This window comes from Gopherus flavomarginatus, chromosome 1 (genome assembly GCF_025201925.1).
Source record: "Gopherus flavomarginatus isolate rGopFla2 chromosome 1, rGopFla2.mat.asm, whole genome shotgun sequence".
Taxonomy (NCBI): Eukaryota; Metazoa; Chordata; order Testudines; family Testudinidae; genus Gopherus; species Gopherus flavomarginatus.
Genome location: NC_066617.1, coordinates 345229243 through 345250548, shown reverse-complemented (window position 1 = coordinate 345250548; position 21306 = coordinate 345229243). Strand labels below are relative to the sequence as shown.

The following is a 21306-nucleotide window of genomic DNA, read 5'->3' as shown; positions in this document are numbered from 1 at the left end:
GTCCCTCAAGAAGTTGAAGTTTCCTACGGTCTCCCTGGCCTCTGTGATCCCATCCCTGGATCTGGGAGACTGATACGCTGCTCTCAACTTAAAGGATGCTTACTTCCATATTTCTGTATTCCTGAGGCACAGGCACGTCCTCTGTTTTGTGGGGGGAGTGCACCATTTCCAGTTCATGGTGCTTCCCTTTGGCCACCATGGTGTTCACAAAGTGCATGGCGTTGGTAGCAGCAGCTTACTTCAGGCATCATGAGGTCCATCTGTTTTCGTACCTCGATGACTGGCTCATCAAGGGCACGTCTCCAGTTCGAGTGTGGAGCAGCCTCGATCTGGTGCGTTCCACCTGCCATGACCTGGGCTTGTTAAAAAACATAGAAAAGTCCACATTAGTGCCAGTCCAGCGCATAGAGTTCATCGGAGCCATTTTAGGCTCCATGCCATCCAGGGCCTTCCTACCAGAAGCACACTTTCAGCCACATCGGACCTGATCTCCCATCTAAAGAACAGCTGGTGGGTCATATGGACACATGCATGAATGTTGTCAGCCATGCTTGGCTCCACCTATGACCCCTACAGGTGTGGTTCACCTTGGTCTAAGTTCCCAACAGAAACGCCCTGGACTAGGTAGTCAGGGTATCGGACCGTGTCCTTTCATCCCTGAGCGGGTGCTGCAGGGAGTTCCCATCGTTGACTCTAGTATCTGATGCCTCAGCTCTGGGATGCGGAGCCCATCTGGGGGAGCTCAGTACCCAGGGCCGCTGGCTGCGGGATGACCTAACCCCTCCATATCAACATCAGGGAGCTCAGAGCAGTTCACCTGGCCTGCTAGGTCTTCTTTCCCCACCTAAAAGACAGGGTAGTGCAGGTCCTGATGGACAATACAACTGCAATGTATTACATCAACAGGCAGGGCGAGGCCAGGTCTTCAGCCCTTTGTCAGGAGGCCCTCAGCCTTTGGAACTTATGTGTGCGGGATGATATTCATCTGGTGGTTGCCCACCTGCCTGGTGTCAAGAGCATCATGGCAGATCGCCTCAGCAGAGCCTTCTCATCTCATCACAAATGGTTGCACCATTCAGAGGTAATCAGCCTAATCTTCTGCAGCTTGAGGAGTCCCCAGATGAACCTGGCAGGTGGGTGAGTCCCCAGATGGGCCTTACTTCCAGGCAGAACAGAAGGTGCCACATGTTCTGTTCCCTGCAGGGCAGGGACAAGGGATCCCTGTTGGACGCCTTCTTGATTCTGTGGTCGGGAGTGCTGTTGTATGCCTTCTTGCCAGTGTCCCTAATTCATAAGATCCTGATAAAAGTAAAGCAGGACAAGGCGAGCATCATCCTCATAGCCCCGACATGGCCTTGTGAACACTGGTTCAGCATGTTGCTCAGTCTTTCGACAGCCGCCCCGCTGCAGCTACTCTTTGGATGCATCTGTTGGCCCAGAACCACGGCATCCTGCTGCATCTGAACTTGGCAGTGGTGCACCTGATAGCATGGCTACTGCATGGCTGAATTTGGATGAGTGAGCATGCTCTATTGGTGTCCAACGGGTCTTGTTGGGCAGCAGGAAGCTTCCCACCAGGGCGACCTACCTGGCAGAGTGGAAACGGTTCATGTGTTGGGCCTCGGATTGACAACTTTGGTCAGAGGAGGCCCTGCTGCAACACATCCTGGACTATTTACTGCACCTCAAGACTCAGGACCTGTCACTCTCTTCGGTTAAAGTCCACCTGGTAGCCATCTCGGCATTCTACCCTCTGTTTCAAGGCTGTTCAATCTTCGCCCATCCCATGACGGCACGGTTCTTTAAAGATCTGGAGCACCTCTACCTGCATGTCGAGGACCCGGTCCCCCCTTGGGACCTGGATCTTGTGTTGTCAAGGCTCGTGGGCTCTCCCTTTGAGTCCCTGGCTTCATGTGCCCTCCTGCTTCTCTTCTGATTACCATAACTTCGGCCTGAAGGATGTCCAAGATCAGGGCGCTCACTTTGGAGTCCCCCTATACAGTCTTCTACAAGGACAAGGTCAAGCTGCATCCGCACCCGGCCTTCCTGCCCAAGGTCATCTCCCAGTTTCATACAGGTCAGAATGTGTACTTACCTGTCTTCTGTCCAAAGCCACATGCGATGGATGAGGAACACAGGCTACACACCCTGGATGTCTGACAGGTGCTGACCTTCTACATAGATAGGATCAAGCCATTCCGTAAGTCAACGCAGTTGTTGGTTGCTGTTGCAGACAGGATGAAGGGTTTCTCAGTGTCTACCTAAAGAATTTGTTCTTGGATCACGACCTGCATCCGTTACTGTTATGAGCTGGCGAAGGTGGCGTGCTGGAGATCGTGACAGCCCACTTGATTAGGGCGCTGGCAGCCTTGGTTGCCTTTCTGGTGCAGGTGCTGATCTAGGAGATCTGTCTGATGGGGCTTACTCTCACAGAGCCATGGCTGTCTGTAGCACCTAAAGCTAGTGTCCCTGCGCCTGACAGCGTGACTGAATGCAGAGAAACAAGCATGCTCGGCGCAAGTTTAGCAAGTTCTTCGAGTGATTGCTCACATCCATTCCAGTTAGGTGTGCGCGCCGTGCGTGCACGCTCGTCGGAAACTTTTTACCCTAGCAACTCCAGTGGGCCGGCAGGTCGCCCCCTAGAGTGGCGCCGCCATGGCGCTCGATATATACCCCTGCCGGCCCACCCGCTCCTCAGTTCCTTCTTACCGCCGTGTCGGTCGTTGGAACTGTGGAGCGCGGCATTGCTGTCCTCCACGTCCCTAGCTCTCCTTGTTACTACCGTTGTTACTACCGTTGTTAGTGGTTAAGTATAGTTAGTTAATTAGTTTGTAGTGTAAATAATATTGTACTGTAGCCCTTCCCGGCACCCGGCACCGGGCTCATGCCTGGTTCGCCGGGCTTTAAGCAATGTGCGGCCTGTAAAAAGCCTATGCCAACCTCACGACGCGTGCCTAAAGTGCCTGGGGGAATCGCACAGGTCGGACAAGTGTCGCATTTGCAAGGCTTTTAAGCCCAGAACAAAGAAGGAGAGAGACCAGAGACTCAGGACTCTCCTAATGGAAGCGGCACTTGACCCAGCAGCTTCGCAGGCCGTGATCTCTACGCCGGCACCGGATCGCACCGGCACCGGAAAGACTCCCCGGCACCGACCTTCCCCGGCACCGGGTGCAGAAATAAGACCATCAAAGTCTGCAACTCCAGCGAGGCAGACTCGAATGGAGCGCCCGGCATCGACATCTGCCGCGGCGCTACCGCCACCGTCGACTCCGGGCCCGGTGGGTCCGTCGAGTCTGGTACCGCCGAGCTCCCCCATAAGATCTGGGGTTGAGCTATTGGTCCCATCCACTCCAGAGACCTTCGCCTCGGCACGGGACCTCATTGCCCTGACTGAGTCAACTCAGCCGCCACCCCCGGTACCTCTGGTGCGGGTAGCGTCCGGGGCAAGCCCATGATGACAGCGCCGTCTCGGGACTCACGCTCGCGATCGAGGTCCCGACGCCACGGTCGCTCGAGATCCCGCCGCCGCTCGCAGTCCCGGCACCACTCCCCTCGGCGGTACCGGTCGTACTCGCGGCACCGATCGACCTCCAGACGGTCACGGTCTGGTTCCAGCCGCCGATACCGGCACCGTGACTCTAGGAGCCAGTCCCACCGTCGATCAGCGCACCGGTCGACCTCCCGGCACCGAGCTGGTGGCAGGTCCCGGTCCCGGTCGACCTCCCGGCACCGCGTCGGTGGCAGGTCCCGGTCCCGATCCCGGCACCGAAGCAGCGGCCGGTACCGGTCCAGATCCCGGCACCGAGACAGAACTCGGTCCCGATCCCGGCGCCGGTATGACTCCCGGTACCGATCCCCGGCACCGAGAACATCTTCGGTGCTGGACCGCGGAGACTCTTACCAGCCGCGGTCGTCCGCGCCATGGCCTTCCAGACAGCCGTCGGTGTCATCACAAGCGGACAGCGTATATGCGCTGGGCACCAACAGACAAGCGGCTCTATTCCAGGACCCTCCGCAACAGGACCAGGGTCCGCAGCAGTGGGGGTTTTGGACACCCTGGGCGTACCATCAAGCCCAGGGCCCCCAACAGCTTCCTCCTAGGCCTGCAACGGCGGAGCACAGGGTGCCAGAGGTGTCATTGTCTCGCCCCCCTCCCTCCCCAGATGGAGAGGAAGGATCGAAGCAGCAAGACCCTGGTCTTGCTCCTGAGCCAGAGGCGAGGGCTGAGGCGGACCCCCCGCTGGACACTTTCTTGCCAGGGGTCTCCTCATCCTCCTCTCCTGACGAAGCGGTGGCTGGCACTTCCTCCAATAGCCCTCCTCCGCTAGATCTCAGGGCACACCAGGACCTCCTTAGGCGAGTAGCACAGAATCTGAGCCTGCAAGCCGAGGAGGTCTCTGAGATCGAGGACCCCGTCGTCAGCATCCTCTCCTCCGACGCTCCCACCAGGGTCGCCCTACCCTTCATTAGGACGATCCAGGCCAACGCCAATACGATCTGGCAGTCACCGGCCTCCATCCCCCCTACGGCGCGGGGCGTCGAAAGGAAGTACATGGCCCCCTCCAAGGGCTATGAGTACCTCCACGTTCACCCGACACCATGTTCCCTGGTGGTGCAGTCGGTGAACGAGAGGGAGCGCCACGGACAGGAAGCCCCAGCCCCCAAATCCAAGGAGGCCAGGCGTATGGACCTCCTCAGCCGCAAGGTCTGTTCGGCTGGGGCCCTTCAGCTCAGGGTTTCAAATCAGCAAGCCCTTCTTAGCCGCTACGCTTTTAACTCGTGGGTGGCAGCGGACAAGTTTAAAGAGCTGCTGCCACAAGAGGCTCGTCAAGAATTCGCGGCGATTCTTGACGAGGGCAAGAAGGTTGCACGAACCTCGTTACAGGCCTCTTTGGACGCTGCAGACTCGGCTGCCCGTACTCTCGCCTCGGGGGTAATGATGCGCCGCATCTCCTGGCTTCAGGTTTCTGGCCTTCCACCGGAGCTCCAGTACACCATCCAGGACCTCCCGTTCGAAGGCCAGGGCCTGTTCTCAGAAAAGACAGACCCCAGACTGAAAAGTCTTAAAGACAATCGGGTCATTATGCGCTCCCTCGGGATGCACACGCCGGGGACGCAGCGCAGACCCTTCCGGCCGCAACAGCAGCAGCAGCGTAGGCCATACCCCCAGTTCTGCCAGCGGCAGGACCTTAATAGGCGCCGCGGCAGGAATGGAAGGCGTAGACAGTCGGGGAACCAAGGGGGGCAAAATCAAAGCTCCTCCAAGCCCCCGCCTGGGCCCAAACCTTCGTCTTGAAGGTGCGCCCTAGGGCGTAGTACCAGTTTCCCCCACGGATCCTTCCCCCCCGTTTTCCAACCACCTTTCGTTTTTCCTCCAGGCGTGGACCCAAATAACATCCGATCGCTGGGTCTTACGCACGGTGCAGACGGGATACCGCCTGCAGTTTGTATCATTTCCTCCCTCCCGCCCCACTTCCTTGTCCCTCTTCAGGGACCCCTCTCACGAGCAATTCCTTCGGCAGGAGGTACAGACGCTCCTCGACAAAGGAGCTATAGAGGCGGTTCCGGAGAACGAGAAAGGCAAGGGGTTTTATTCCCGCTACTTTCTGATCCCCAAGGCCAAGGGAGGCCTCAGGCCCATCCTCTACCTGCGAGAGCTCAACAAGTACCTAGCGAAGTTGAAGTTCCGCATGGTATCCCTGGGGACCATTATTCCATCCCTGGATCCGGGAGACTGGTATGCCGCCCTCGACATGCAGGACGCCTATTTTCATATTACCATATGGCCACACCACAGACGTTTCCTTCGATTCGTGGTAGGCCGCCTTCACTACCAATTTGCAGTCCTCCCATTTGGCCTTTCTACGGCTCCGAGGGTATTCACAAAATGCATGGCCGTCGTTGTGGCACATCTTCGGCGCAGTCGTATCCACGTGTTCCCTTACCTAGACGATTGGTTAATTCGGGGCACGTCGGAGCTACAGGTTTGCAGCCACGTCCGCAGGATCACCGGCCTATTTGCTACCTTGGGCCTCATGATCAACGTGGGCAAGTCCACCCTGCTCCCCTCGCAGAGGGCGGAGTTCATTGGGGCCGTCCTGGACTCCACCGTGGCCAGGGCCCTTCTGCCGTTGCCAAGGTTCCAGGCGTTGTCGGCGATCGTTCAGCGCTTGCGGGCAGCCCCCTTGACATCAATACAGACATGTCTAACCCTGTTAGGCCACATGGCAGCATGCACATTTGTGACCGGTTACGCTCGGCTCCGCATGAGGCCCCTCCAGTCGTGGCTCATCGCACACTACCAGCCGGCAAGGCAACCACTAGACATGCTGATCACTATCCCCCAGGGGGTGTTGGATTCTCTCAGCTGGTGGCTAGACCAGTCCGTAGTGTGTGCGGGGCTCCCATTCCACCCGCCCCAGCCCTCAGTGTCCCTAACGACCGATGCCTCAGATCTCGGCTGGGGGGCCCACCTGGGAACCCTGAGAACACAGGGCCTGTGGTCCCCACAGGAGGTGAAGCTGCACATCAACATGCGGGAGTTGAGAGCCGTCCGCCTTGCTTGTCAAACGTTCTATCACCAGCTTCAGGGCCGTTGTGTCGCAGTATTTACCGACAACACGACGACCATGTACTATATCAACAAGCAGGGCGGCACCAGATCCTCTCCCCTATGTCACGAGGCGATGCGACTCTGGGACTTTTGTATAGCCCACTCCATTCACCTCACGGCTTCCTTCCTCCCCGGAGTGCGGAACACGCTGGCGGACCGCCTGAGCAGATCCTTCCTCTCCCACGAGTGGTCCCTTCGCCCGGACGACGCCCTCTCGATCTTCCAGAGGTGGGGTTGTCCCCGTGTGGACCTCTTCGCGTCCGGGGGGAACAGGAAATGCCAGGCGTTCTGCTCTTTTCAGGGCCGGGAACCCGGGTCTATAGCGGACGCCTTCCTTATTCCGTGGACGACCCACTTGTTCTACGCGTTCCCCCAGTTCCCACTGGTCCACAGGGTCCTTCTGAAGGTGCGCAGGGACAGGGCCCGCGTGATCATGGTAGCCCCGGCGTGGCCCAGACAGCATTGGTACCCCATGTTGCTGGACCTGGCCATAGCCGACCCAGTTCCCCTGCCCCTTCACCCGGACCTGATCACCCAGGAACACGGAACTCTTTGTCACCCGGACCTCCAGTCGCTGCACCTAGCAGCGTGGCTCCTGCGTGGCTGACCAATTCTGAGTTGCGCTGCTCCACCCCGGTACGGGAGGTACTCTTGGGCAGCAGGAAGCCTTCCACTAGAGCGACATACTCGGCCAAGTGGAAGCGTTTCTCCTGTTGGTGCGTGGAGAAAGGTCTCCGCCCGATGGAAGTTTCGGTGGCCAATATTTTGGACTATATTTGGTCCCTCAAACAACAGGGCCTGGCGATATCGTCCCTGTGGGTCCACCTGGCGGCTATCTCCACCTTTCACCCCGGGTGGGGATGGCCGCTCCGTTTTTTCTCACCCGACGGTGACTAGATTCCTGAAGGGGCTGGAACGTCTATACCCTAACGTCCGACTCCCTGCCCCGACCTGGGATCTTAACCTGGTGTTTTCTCGGCTCATGGGGCCCCCCTTCGAGCCGTTAGCTACTTGCTCCCTACTCTATCTTTCTCGGAAGACTGCCTTTCTAGTAGCTATCACCTCAGCTAGACGGGTGTCGGAACTCCGGGCTCTCACGGTAGACCCCCCGTATACAGTCTTCCATAAAGATAAGGTGCAGCTGAGGCCACACCTTGCCTTTCTCCCTAAGGTGGTCTTAGCCTTCCACGTCAACCAAGAGATATTCCTCCCGGTTTTTTTCCCGAAACCTCACTCTTCAGGCAGGGAGCAACAGCTCCACTCGCTTGATGTCCGTAGGGCTCTCGCGTTCTATGTGGAGAGGACCAAACCGTTCCGCAAATCCCCCCAGCTTTTCGTGGCAGTAGCGGACCGCATGAAGGGGCTTCCCATTTCTTCGCAGAGGTTATCCTCATGGGTAACTTCCTGTATCAGGACCTGCTATGAGCTGGCCCATGTTCCTACGGGCCGTGTGACTGCGCATTCTACCAGGGCGCAGGCGTCGTCGCTGGCTTTCCTCGCCCGTGTGCCCATCCAGGAAATCTGTCGGGCAGCGACCTGGTCATCGGTCCACACCTTTGCTTCCCACTACGCCCTGGTCCAGCAGTCTAGAGAGGATGCGGCCTTCGGATCTGCAGTGCTCCATGCCGCGACTTCTCACTCCGACCCCACCGCCTAGGTATGGCTTGGGATTCACCTAACTGGAATGGATGTGAGCAATCACTCGAAGAAGAAAAGACGGTTACTCACCTTTGTAACTGTTGTTCTTCGAGATGTGTTGCTCACATCCATTCCACACCCGCCCTCCTTCCCCACTGTCGGAGTAGCCGGCAAGAAGGAACTGAGGAGCGGGTGGGCCGGCAGGGGTATATATCGAGTGCCATGGCGGCGCCACTCTAGGAGGCGACCTGCCGGCCCACTGGAGTTGCTAGGGTAAAAAGTTTCCGACGAGCGTGCACGCGCGGCGCGCACACCTAACTGGAATGGATGTGAGCAACACATCTCGAAGAACAACAGTTACAAAGGTGAGTAACCGTCTTTTCTGATGGGTAGGACAAAACCCTCTACCAGGGCGACCTACGTAGCCAAATGGAAGTGCTTTACAGAGTGGGCCTCAGACCAGAACCTTTGTCCTTCCTGGGCCTCATTACAATCCGTCTTGGACTAGCAGCTATATCTCAAGCACTGAGGCCTGGCCCTCTAATCAATTAAAGTTCTCCTGACATCCATTTCAGCCTTCTACCCTCTGTTCCAAGGGAAATCAGTTTTCTGTAATGACATGGTGTGATAATGAAGGGGGGGAGGATAGCTCCCTTTTATGGACACCTATCCAGCCATTTAGCTATAAAGTCCCTCTTGATGGCTGCTTGCTTTACCTGTAAGTGATTAAAAAAGTCCCCCAGGTAAAGAAAAGGGAGTGGGCACCTGACCGAAAGAGCCTACGGGAAGGCTAAAACTTTTTAAAATAGGGGAAAAAAGCCTTCCCTTTATGTCCTGTGATTGTTCTCCGGAGACAGAGGAACAGAGCAAAGTTAGGGCTTATGACTATACTATAAAAAAAAACTTTTTGCCAGATATGGAAATCATCAGATTATACCTAGGACTACCCAAACATGTAAGTAGATTAGGAAATGTCTAGAAAGACGCGGTTAGGTTTATTTCTTTTCTGTGCTAACCCCAGATGCTTTTGTTTGTGTGTAACCTTTAAGGTGAACCCCCAAGAAAGCTATTTTGATTGCTTAATTTTTGTAATTGCTCTTTTAAAATCTAGCAAAAGCCCAAGTTCCAGATGTATTTTCTTTTTTTTTTGTTTTTAATAAAATTTACCTATTTTAAGAACAGGATTGGATTTTTGGTGTCCTAAGAGGTTTGTGCATATGTTGTTAAATTGGCTGGTGGCAGCTAATTTCCTTTGTTTTCTTTCCCAGCTCTTCCCTGGAGGTAGGTAGTGTGAAAGGGCTTGAGGGTACCCCATAGGAAGGAATTCCTAAGTGTGCTTTCCTGCGATCCAAAAAAAAGGTTTGCATTTGGGTGATGGCGGCAGCATTTACCAAGCCAAGGTCAGGGAGAAGCTGTAACCTTGGGAGTTTACTACAAGCCTGGAGTGGCAAGTATTAATTTTTTAAAATCCTTGTGGGCTCCCATCTTCTGTACGTCGACACAGCTCTTTGTCGCAGTGACAGACAGTGTGAAGGGTCTGCTGGTCTTCTCAGAGAATTTCCTCGTAGATAACCACCTGGATCAAGTTCTGTTATGAACAAGAAAAGGTGTCACCACCAGCGATTGTAACTGCTCACTCCACCAAAGCGCAAGCCTCTCATCATCAGCCTTCCTTACACAGGTGCTGATTCAAGACATCTTGAGAGCCACTACTTGGTCTTCTGTCCATGCCTTGGCATTCCATTATGACATCATCCTTCAGGCTCGGGACGATGTCAGTTTTGGCAGAGCAGTGTGGCAAACAGCACATCTGTGAACTCAGAGCCCACCTCCAGGGATACTGCTTGCGGGTCACCTGACATTGAATCGACATGAGCAAGCACTTGAAAAAGAAAAGACAGTTACTAACCTTTTGTAAATATTGTTCTTTGAGATGTGTTGCGCATGTCCATTCCATGACTCACCCTCCTTTCCTGCTGTCGCAGTTGACAGCAAGCAAGAACTGAGATGGTGCAGGGCAGGCAGCACCTCATATTCTAGCTCATGAGCACAGGGCTCCTGGGGACACCAGAGCTGGCCCTACAGATATCACTAAGGCAAAAAACTCCAGCAGTGGTGCACGTCGGCACGCGAGCACCTAAAATGGAATGGACATGAACAACACATCTTGAAGAGCAACAGTTATGCAAAGTTAGTAACCATCTTTTACCTGCCGTCTACTTACAAGCTATTATACACTTAAAACAAGATATTTGTAAATTGCACCTAGAGCTGGCATCCAGAGCTGCTATGAAGATGGAAAAAAACAGCATAAGCCTCTTTGCTAAAGAAAGTTATGTTTATGTGGCATATGAGACAATGATCAGAAATAAGCAACCTCTCACTTCCCAGCTATTTCTATTAGGAGATGGGCATCTCTCACTGATTTAATCTGGAGTAACTACACTAAATACATATTCAGCATTGCTCCTTGTCAGTTTCAGACTAGAGAGAGCAAGGGTCTGGCACAATTTAAGGTTCACAAGTTGACAGCAGTATGAAACGTAGCAGCAAATTATATGCTTTTTGGATTGATACTCACTTTGAAACAAATCAAAAGCTCTATATACAGCAGGCCAATTTTGGTTTCAATTACACCACTTTAAATCTGGAGGAACTCCATTGAATGCAATGTGAAACTGACAAGAAGCCATACTAAGACACTGGCCAGGGTTGTGAAGACCAGGTAATACTTTTTGAAGAGTGTATATTTGTGTAAATTAAGGATGCCTCAAATAGATTACACCATCTCAGTGACAACATGTGAAAACACTCAAGGCTGCATAATACGTGTACCAAAATGTTGATGTAAATCTAAAAGAAAAACTACAGCAGTGACCTGAGATTTGCAGTATTTTGGTGGAAGGGGTTACAGCTATTATCAATTTGGACACCTTCATCTACTGCTTTCCCCTTTATTGGACAACCACTTTTATGTCATCTTTTTTTGGCAATAACTTCAACATCACGCATGCCAAAAGAATAACCTGCGTTCTTTCAAGATTGTTAGCAGATGTCATCTTTTAACTCATAAGATAAGATCTCCATAGGTGTCATCTGTCCAACCAGGTATTTGACCCATTTAACTTTGGGCTTGTGTTCATGTCAGGGTCTCTTTCCCACTTTGAACTTTAGCGTCCAGAAAGTGGGGACCTGCCTGTTCCCTTCTAAGCTTAATTCCTAGCTTAGATCTTACCACGCTGCCACCAACCCAAAATATAGTGTTTGGGTACATTCCCTGTCCCCCAGAACCTTCCCTAGGGAACCCAAGACCCAAATCCCTTGGGTCTCAAAACAAAGGGAAATAAACCATTCCCCCCTCCTATCTTCCACCCAGATTTTCCCCTCCCTGGGTTACACTGGGAGATCACTGTGATTCAAACTCCTTGAATCCTAAAACAGAGAGGAAATTCACCTTCCCCACCCTTCTCTCTCCCTCTGACTCTCCCTGAGAAGGAGACTGTGATCCTAACACAGAGAGAAATTAACTTTTCCCTCCCACTTCTCTACTTTCCCCCCAGCAATCTCTGGTGAGTCCAGATCCCGTCCCCTGGGGTCTCACACAAGAATAAAAAAAAATCGATCAGGTTCTTAGAAGAAAAGCTTTTAATTAAAGAAAGAAAAAAGTAAAAATTCTCTGTAAAATCAAGATGGAAAAATGTTACAGGGTCTTTCAGCTTCACCTAGACCAGAGGGATTCCCCCTCCCAGCCTAAGTATACAAGTACAGCAAACAGAGTTAAAATCCTTCCAGCAAAATACACATTTGCAATAAAGAAAACAAATGCCTGATCCGCCTGCTATCTAGTACTTACAGTATTGAATAGAAGAGACTTTTCAGAAAGATTGGAGAAATCTGGTTACGTCACTAGCTTCTCTTAATCCCAACAGAGAACAGAGAACAAAGAAAAACAGCACAAAACAAAGACTTTCCTCCACCCAGATTTGAAAGTATCTTGTCTCCCGATTGGTTCTTTGGTCAGGTGTCAGCCAGGTTCACTGAGCTTGTCTCTTTTACCTGTAAAGGGTTAACATTAACCCTTAACTATCTGTTTGACAGTTCACTACTGGGGTAAGTTGACCTAAGTTGCACTACTCCAGCTACATGAATAATGTAGCTGGAGTCAACGTAGCTTAGGTCAACTTACCCTGGTGTCTTTGCACTGTGTCTATGGAGACACTGTCTGGTCAACTTACCTTAATCTTCTCTGGGAGCTGGAGTACCAGAGTCGACTGGAGAGTGCTCTGCCGTCGATTTAGCGGATCCTAAATCGACCTCTGCTACATCGATTGCAACAGCTTCGATCTCCCCATAGTGAAGACCAGTCCTCAGTCTTGCATCCAATTCCCTACTAGTGAGTAGTTTGCACAGTGGCAAAATGGCTGTCTGCTAAACCAAAGGGTGCTTTTTTTTGAGGAATTCAATATTAATAGCTAGGGAAGCTATCAACTAGAATTGCATACATCCTTCTGTTTTTATCTCACTTTCCCTTCCCTTATCCCAACCTTCTTGTTTTATTTCGTACGTTTTTTGGGGCAGGGATTGTCAGTTTTCTGTGTTTATACAATACCTAGCGTAAAGAATCACAACCAGGTTGAAGCTAGTAGGTGACACCATAATATATCTGTTAAGTAATAATATAGCATCAGATACCATGATGGATAGGCTTGGTATGAACACACAGATACTCAGGATCAGTGCTGATGATATCCTTTTTCTGTATTTGTTTTTGGTTTTTTGGGGGTGGGGTGGGGGAAGAATGCTTTCTGACATATTCATTATCATTATTAGGTTTGACCAGTCAGGCAATTTCTGACTTCCATCTGATGAAGGATCTGGCTCAAGAAATGCATCTGAATCCTGAGCAAAGACAGCAAAGACTGTCTCAGCTTGCTGACAACATTCAGAGGTAATTTAATATAACAAAACTCGCCTTTAGGACCAAAATTAGACTTCTGCCTGAGATGTTAAGTGAAATGAGTTTTGTGATCTTTTGACAGTCTGTAGTTACCTATTCTGCTAAAATGCCATGCAATCTCATTCTATGATTCGTCGTTATAGCACAGATGTAGAAGAGGAGGAATGGCTTACCAAAACACTTGCTACTACTACAAAAAAAAGCTGTGTACATAAAATCATGTAACAGCCTGGTTTCAAGCTTGTAAGGACTGTAGAAAGATTTTGGGACACTGTTAAAATATGATTTGCTGTTCTTTACACTATAATTTGGAGCACATTGCTGTCACACTCAATAAGTTTGCAGATGACACTAAACTGGGAGGAGTGGTAGATAGCTGGAGGGTAGGGATAGGATACAGAGGGACGCGGACAAATTAGAAGATTGGGCCAAAAGAAATCTGATGTGGTTCAACAAGGACAAGTGCAGAGTCCTGAACTTAGGACGGAAGAATCCCATGCGCTGCTACACACTAGGGACCGAATGGCTAGGCAACAGTTCTGCAGAAAAGGATCTAGGGTTACAGTGGATGAGAAGCTGGATATGAGTCAACAGTGTGCCCTTGTTGCCAAGAAGGCTAATGGCATTTTGGGCTGTATAAGAAGGAGCATTGCCAGCAGATCGAGGAATGTGATCATTCCCCTCCATTTGACATTGGTGAGACCTCATCTGGAGTACTGTGTCCAGTTTTGAGTCCCACACTACCAGAATGATGTGGAAAAATTGGGAAGAGTCCAGCAACGAGCAACAAAAATGATTAGGGGGCTGGAGCACATGATTTATGAGGCAAGGCTGAGGGAACTGGGATTGTTTAGTCTGCAGAAGAGAAGAATAAGGGGGGGATTTGATAACTGCTTTCAACTACCTGAAAAGGGGTTCCATAGAGGAAGGATCTAGACTGTTCTCAGTGGTAGCAGATGACAGAACAAGGAGTAATGGTCTGAAGTTGCAGTTGGGGAGGTTTAAGTTGGATATTAAGAAAAATGTTTTCACTAGGAGGGTGGTGGAGCACTGGAATGAGTTACCTAGGGAGGTGGTGGAATCTGCTTCCTTAGAGGTTTTTAAGGTCAGGCTTGACAGAGCCCTGGCTGGGATGATTTAGTTGGGGATTGGTCCTGCTTTGAGCAGGAGTTGGACTAGATGGCTTCCTGAGGTCCCTTCCAACCCTGATATTCTATGATTTTTAACTGTGTCACAACTATGTTGTAAATGGGCCCCCAGCATGGTTGATTTTTCTGTAGTGTAGATAGGATCAAAAATAAGAGAATGCATCACTAGTTTAGCCTTCTGGGAAAGTAAGGTTAATAGCTGAGTAGCTATAGTGACTATTAATTATCTGGAGGATATTAGCTCAGTTTACATCACTGGTAGTTTCTGCATTTAGAGCACAATCCTGCACCCATGAAAGTCATTGGGAGCGTTGCCATTGACTTCCATCAGTGCAGCATCAGACCTTTAAAATACTCTATGTGCAATCAGATACTTGAATCAGTGCATAGATATATTGGGGTGTACTCTTAAGTACCCATTTTAAAAACGTTTGGCCATTAAATTAAGGTGTAAGTTATATAGATGCATACACCCCTATAAATATTCTATTCGGAAATAATGGAATAGGATGGAAGAGTGAACATTCTACTTACATCATTGAATCGCCATATTTGGGGTCGGGAAGGAATTTTCCTCCAGGGCAGATTGGCAGAAGCCCTGGGAATTTTTTGCCTTCCTCTGCAGCGTGGGGCATGGGTCACTTGCTGGAAGATTCTCTGCACCTTGAAGTCTTTAAACCATGATTTGAGAACTTCAGTGGCTCAGACACAGGTCTGATACAGGAGTGAGTGGGTGAGTTTCTGTGGCCTGCATTGTGCAGCAGGTCAGACTAGATGATCCTAATGGCCCTTTCTGAAATTAAAGTCTATGAATACTTTTACAAGGTTTGTATAGTAATCACTGGGGTGGACTGATGCTGGTAGAACAGATGGGCTCTGATATTTAATACTATAATTATTTCTGTATACCTGACCATATATATAACCACTCTTATTTTACTAGCTCATTTTACCTTTTTTATGCAGTGGAAATTATTTTAATCAGTTTTATTGCTTCACCAGCTATTTTTTTAAAATAGTGTATTACTTGGTTTTGACTGCCTTTTAGCCAGTCTAATCCTGTAAAAGGTATTTGTTTAAATGGGCTCGACTGTATTTATATGCTTAAACTGTATAGTATCAAGGTAATATATTGACTAGTGTGGACAATTGGGGGAGAAGGTGAGCAGCAGCAAGGCCTACGTGCTGGAGTGATACATTGAAGAAAAGAGGAGGATGAGAGAGCTGTAATGGGACACAAGATTAGGAGGGCTTGACAGTTGTGAGGGAGAGTGTTAAGGAGAGAAGTACAGGTCTTGTACCTGAAAGAATGCATTACTTTATTTACAATCAACAATAAGCTTTGAATTCAGTATTAGAGTTTTAGCAACTACATACATTTACTCTTATGATTTATGATATGAGTAGATCCCCTAGATGGAGTTAAAGTACCATAATTCTTAGTTAGGTGTTTTATATGTACAGTGCACTAGGCTGGATTCTACATACAGTACTTAAACATAATGTAGTACTCGGGTTCAGTAGTTTAGCCAGCTGATATGGATTACTGGTGGTGGTTAGTTTTTTCCTTTTATTCAGAAGTTCTGAAACCTTTAAAAATGATCATGTATAGAGCACCCATATTACCAGCTATTCCATTAGAATAAAATAAATGTATTTTTTCCTGTGAGATAGAAATTAAAATGGAAATAGAAACCGATCCTTTGAAAATTTTATTTGCTGTTTTACTGACTGACTCTTCACTGGGATTTTTGGTGCTGGTGGGTTTTTTCTTCCTTTTTTTAATTCTTGTCCATAAGATCAACAAAAATCTTCTTACAGAATCAAAGAGGCTCGTTTAGAGTTGGAGATGTGGGGGCTGCAGCTTGGGTACCAAGTTTCCCTGACAGGCCGTGTTGTCCCAGCTGAAAAAATCCTAATGCGGGAGCAGACAGTGAGTACAGAAACTTTTACTTTAAATTCCATATGTCTCTCTAGGCACTCCCAGTGTGCCCAGTAACTGTTGTTTAAAGGTGCCAATATAGCTAAGGCTGGGAAACGTACTGAGGGAAAGCCTGCTGTTAGAAAACTCAGTTTTATCATTACAAATAGTTATAAGAGTCAGGTTGGCGCTGTAATTTAGGTGGCTGTAGACCACGTTGAGTCCTCAGGCCATACTCTATGCACCCCACCTTTGGAATACAGAATTTCATCCCAGCAGTCTGGATTGAGTCTAGGAAATTGGTATTTGCTACTTTACACTTTGTAGCTGAGAATTTACCGCAGTTCACCCTTGTGTGAATAATTTTCTAAGCTACAGGAAAAAAAATGTCTGCATAAGTCAGTTAGCCATCATTGCCATGCTCAGTAACCACCAGCACCTTTAATATGAGGGTGCTGAGCCAGATATGGGACATCTGTTTTGTAAGAAATGATTTTAAAAACCAGCTTTGTGGCTTGATCTAGTGAATGCAGAGTGCCCTGAACTCCCTCTGAAATCAGTAGGCGTTAAAGATGTTCAGAAGCTTGCATGATCAAGCAGCAAAGCAAGTTAATATAAAATAGTAATTGGAGACATACCAATCTCTTAGAACTGGGAGGGACCTTGAAAGGTCATCGAGTCCAGCCCCCTGCCTTCACTAGCAGGACCAAGTACGGATTTTTGCCCCAGATCCCTGGGTGGCCACCTCAAGGATTGAACTCACAACCCTGGATTTAGCAGGCCAATGCTCAAACCAGTGAGCTATCCTTCCCCCCTGTCAAGTCAACAGCCTCTTGGGACCCCGGATGGTGGTGTTTGTTAACTTAATACCTGCATATGGTACTTTTTGTATCAGCTCACTTGCTTGCAGAACCATCTCACAGCCAGATACTCAGACATAGTTAGCAGTTCTTTTTAGGTATGATCAATGGAGTACGGTGAATGCGTACTTCATCTAGTAAGATTTTCTCAGTGCATGAAATAAGTCCTGATGTTTGCTCCAAGTGCCAGATCAGACCCTTCAAAGTATTCTGTTCCCACTGTAAACTACTACAGCCTGTCTTTAAAGAGGGCTACTGAATTACCCCTTGAGCTAGGTATAACGATGTGATAATGGTCAACAAAAATGACACTTAATATTTTCTGCTGAAAACTGTTTGTCTATGAAGAATCGTCTTCTGACACGATATTTTTCTTTAATTGTTAATTTATTGTTTTTTCCCTTTGGCAGTGTCTGCCAATGAGTGCTGGTGACTGGTCAAAGGATATACGTAATATGAAGATAATTGGAGTGCAGCCTTTGGACAACTGGTTAATGTTGTGCAGTAACAGAAATGGAGAACTAGCTGAGAACCTTCTGAATTGTCTGAAAAGAGCAGGAGGTCCCATGGGATTTCACATTGAATATCCCAGAATGTGAGATTTCTCAGAGGACTAACCTATATTTGCTTTTCTTTCATCCATCAGTCTTGTGCATTATTACTACCAATAATAATACACCTCTACCCCGATATAACACGGTCCTCGGGAGACAAAAAATCTCACTGCGTTATAGGTGAGACCACGTTATATCGAACTTTCTTTGGCCCCCCCTGTTCCTTGTTCCCGGACCGCCCGCTCCGGAGACCCCTGTCCCCAGGACCCCACCCCTTATGCAACCCCCCTGTCCCCTGACTGCTCCGACCCCTATCCACACACCCCCGCGCCCTGACAGGCACTCACCGAGAGTGGGGGGAAGCGGAGCAATGTGGCCCCAGCGCGCCCCACTCCACCACCTCCCAGCCACAGTGCTCTGCTTCCTGCCGCCACTGAGTGTAGGGAGGGTTGGGGAAAGGATGCCCCCCGTACTCACCTGCAGAAGGAAGTGGAGCACCGCAGCTGGGAGCTGGTGAAGTAGGGCAGGCTGGAGCCGGGCTGCTCTGCCTCCCGTTGCCGGTGAGTGCGGGGAGGTTGGGGAAAGGAGGCCCCCTGCTCTCACCTGCGGCAGGAAACAGAGCCCTTCAGCCCCAACCCACTCCGCTTTCCTTGCCCCAGTCCCAGCTGTGTCCCCGGGGGGTGGGTGGGTGGGTGAGGTTTGGGGAAAGGTCCCACACTCACCAGTGGCAGGAAGCAGAGTGCCGCAGCCCCAGCCCACTCCGCTTTCCTTGGCCCAGCCCCAGACTTGTCGCTGACAGGGGGTTGGAGAAAGGTCCCTCACTCACCTGCGGCAGGAAGCGGAACGCCATGGCTGGGAGCTGGCAGAGTGGAGCAGGCTGGGGCTGGGCTGCTCCACTTCTGCTGCTGCTGGTGAGTGTGGGGGGATCCCTTCCCCCAAGTCTCCTCCCCTGAACGACACGGCTAGGGCCGGGGCAAGGGAAGCAGAATGGGCTGTTCCCGGCCCCCCGCTAATCCCCCAGGCCACTCTGGGACTGCAGGGCCCTCAAAATTGCCCCCCCCCAGCTCCTGCCTCCTAGACCCTGGTGGGGAGGAGCCCCTGGCCGCCCCCGGGACCCTCTGTCCCTTATCCAACCCCTCAGCCCCGGTCCAGCATCCTTAACGTGCTGCTCAGAGCAGCGTGTCAGAGCTTTACCACGTTGTATGCGAACCCGTGTTATATCTGGTCGTATTATATAGGGGTAGAGGTGTAACTTGTATTTACGTAGCTCTTTCAACCGGCAATATTCCAAAGTCTTTCACAAAATTAACAAATGAATTATGGCAGCCTCAATCACCTGCTTACCCACTTCTCTCTCAAGAACTACTGCTCTCTCTTATGCTGTCCCCCATGCACACAAAAGTTCCCAGTCCAAATCTGTAAAGCCACCACCTCATCCTCCAAATCCTTCTTCAAACTCACTTCTGCCATTATGCATACACTAAACTGCAACCATATCATGGCTAGACATATAGAGAGTTGTGTTTACTGCACCTGATTGGCTAGGATTGAGACACATTCTGTTAAATTTGTTGCTCTCTCTTTCCCATCCAAGCTTGCTTGAGTCTCCTCCACTTACTGTGTTTTGATTTTTAGCTCTTTGGGGCAGGTATTTTCATTTTCTGTATGTTTGCACATTGTCTAGCTACAATCTGATTGGTCTCTTGGCAATACCACAATATAAATGTTGAATAATAACAATAATAAGTATTATGTATAAATAATTATGTATGCAAGTTGGCACGATGAAATATGGGTTCTAATAGGTGAAATGAATTTTAAAAAAAAAGCAGGTGGAATATCTCAGCCACTACTAGAAACAGTCACTTCTGGGACATATAGTAGACCAGCTATTTAATAACTTGCAACAACATTATGTAACGGAGCCTTAGAGTAAAGGAATACCGTATATCCATTTGAAACTACAGAAGTGATTTAGGGAAGCAGAATATAAGTATTGAAGGACAATAAACTGGAAGACTTGACTTAGGCCATAGGAGCCTTTCCTACATATTTTAAGGTATCTAATGCAAACTTAGTTTTACAAGAAGTTGGGTTTTAATGTAAACAGCTTTCAATAGATATGTCTTACACTATATATCAGGTTATTGTTTAATTTTCTAAATCTGCATTTTGAAGGAAAGTAACCTTTTCAGATTCTCATTACACTACCATCCTGATAAATTAAATATTAATACTTTATATTCTGTAGTAACTTTGGGCCAGATTCTCTCCTATGTCTGCCTGGCTCGAGAGTATGGGTCTGTTGGAGCCATGTACAGATCCCTGATCTTCTGCCTTGTGCAGCTGTCACCCACCTTGATTAGAGCAGTGCAGAGACTATTTTAACCTAATCCAGAAGGCACGAGTCTCCGGGGGATCATTCAACAGTTGAGAATGGCCTGAGTACACCCATGCTCTGGCCGTGCCCTTAAACTGGCCCTCTCCCACTCCTTGGTGTGGCCTCCTAGGCCAGGAAGGTAGCATAAAAGCCAGCAATGTCCATTTGTTTCTAGTAATGAGGTCCATGCCACTGGGAAAATTCTTAGCTGGCCAGCTGTGGACAGATTCCAACGTCTTTCCTGTGGATGGTGATGTGTAATGAGTTCAGATCTGTTTCCTCAATGATTTTGTGTTCACTTAGCTTGTTCTTTTGATATATACATATTTAACTCTTATAGATAGTAGGAGTTACATATGCAAAAACTGAGCCTCTCTTGAGGGAAACTGAAGGGCGGTTAGACTTCATAGGGCATTGTCAGGGTTATTCCTTCAGGAAGCTGATCCTGTGATATGATGAGTGATTCTATAGGGTGTTAAGTGCACTTCAGGCAGCTGTGAGACCCCTTGTTTTTAAAAGGAAGTAACTAATTCACATCTTTCATTCACCTTGACTGCAACGTAGACGGCTGCGACCATGCTACTTTCATATGTTCTCAGTGAGCTGACTGTGGTGCTAGTCCTAAAACCTGTGTTCTCCTATATCCCGCAAATATGCATTGCCTCTCTTTTTACTTTCTTCACCTCCATGTCAGATTCTGTGGAGTAGGATAATGAACCATCAGCAACCCACCCCCAAAAATCAGTGATTTGCCCAACTCTAGTCTCCACACAGATGCAGCCTCTTTCAGGCAATGGATGGAATTTTGAGTATTAGTTTGAATGACATTTTAGTCTTTGTGGAAAATCTGTTCATAATGCTTCTAAAGATGTGCAGTGAACTGACATTTGCAAAGATAGTGCATGTTTAAATGTCTTTGTATGTTTTTATTCAGAGTACAAGTACAAGAAAGCCCAATGACATTCCTGCGAGCAGTGCAACAGCATGTAAATCCTGAAGTACAGCTGGTGTGTACAGATTTATGTTCATTAAGTGATGCTTTGTGATGCTTTTGATAGGGCTAAGTCCAGTCTTCTGATATGCAAAGAAGGTGGAGGGAGAGGAGAGAAAACATAGAGAGCCTCTTCTCCCTGTGGAATCAGCAGAGCAGAATATCTGAGAATACTATCAGCAGCCTGACTACAGCAGCAGATAATATACCATAACCCCAAAGGATGACTTTCCAATTAGGAGGC

The 21306-nt window shown here is 49.2% G+C and overlaps 1 protein-coding gene across 2 annotated transcripts in view; it reads left to right on the top strand.

The window, feature by feature from the left end:
* PIWIL4 (piwi like RNA-mediated gene silencing 4) overlaps positions 1-21306 on the top strand; it is a 75614-nt gene that overhangs the window by 22989 nt on the left and 31319 nt on the right. For both annotated transcript variants that reach the window (XM_050940903.1, XM_050940893.1), the window contains 4 exons: positions 13082-13199; positions 16178-16289; positions 17548-17732; positions 21006-21078. In XM_050940903.1, coding sequence (XP_050796860.1) covers positions 13082-13199; positions 16178-16289; positions 17548-17732; positions 21006-21078 — 488 coding nt within the window. The remainder of the gene's footprint in view (positions 1-13081; positions 13200-16177; positions 16290-17547; positions 17733-21005; positions 21079-21306) is intronic.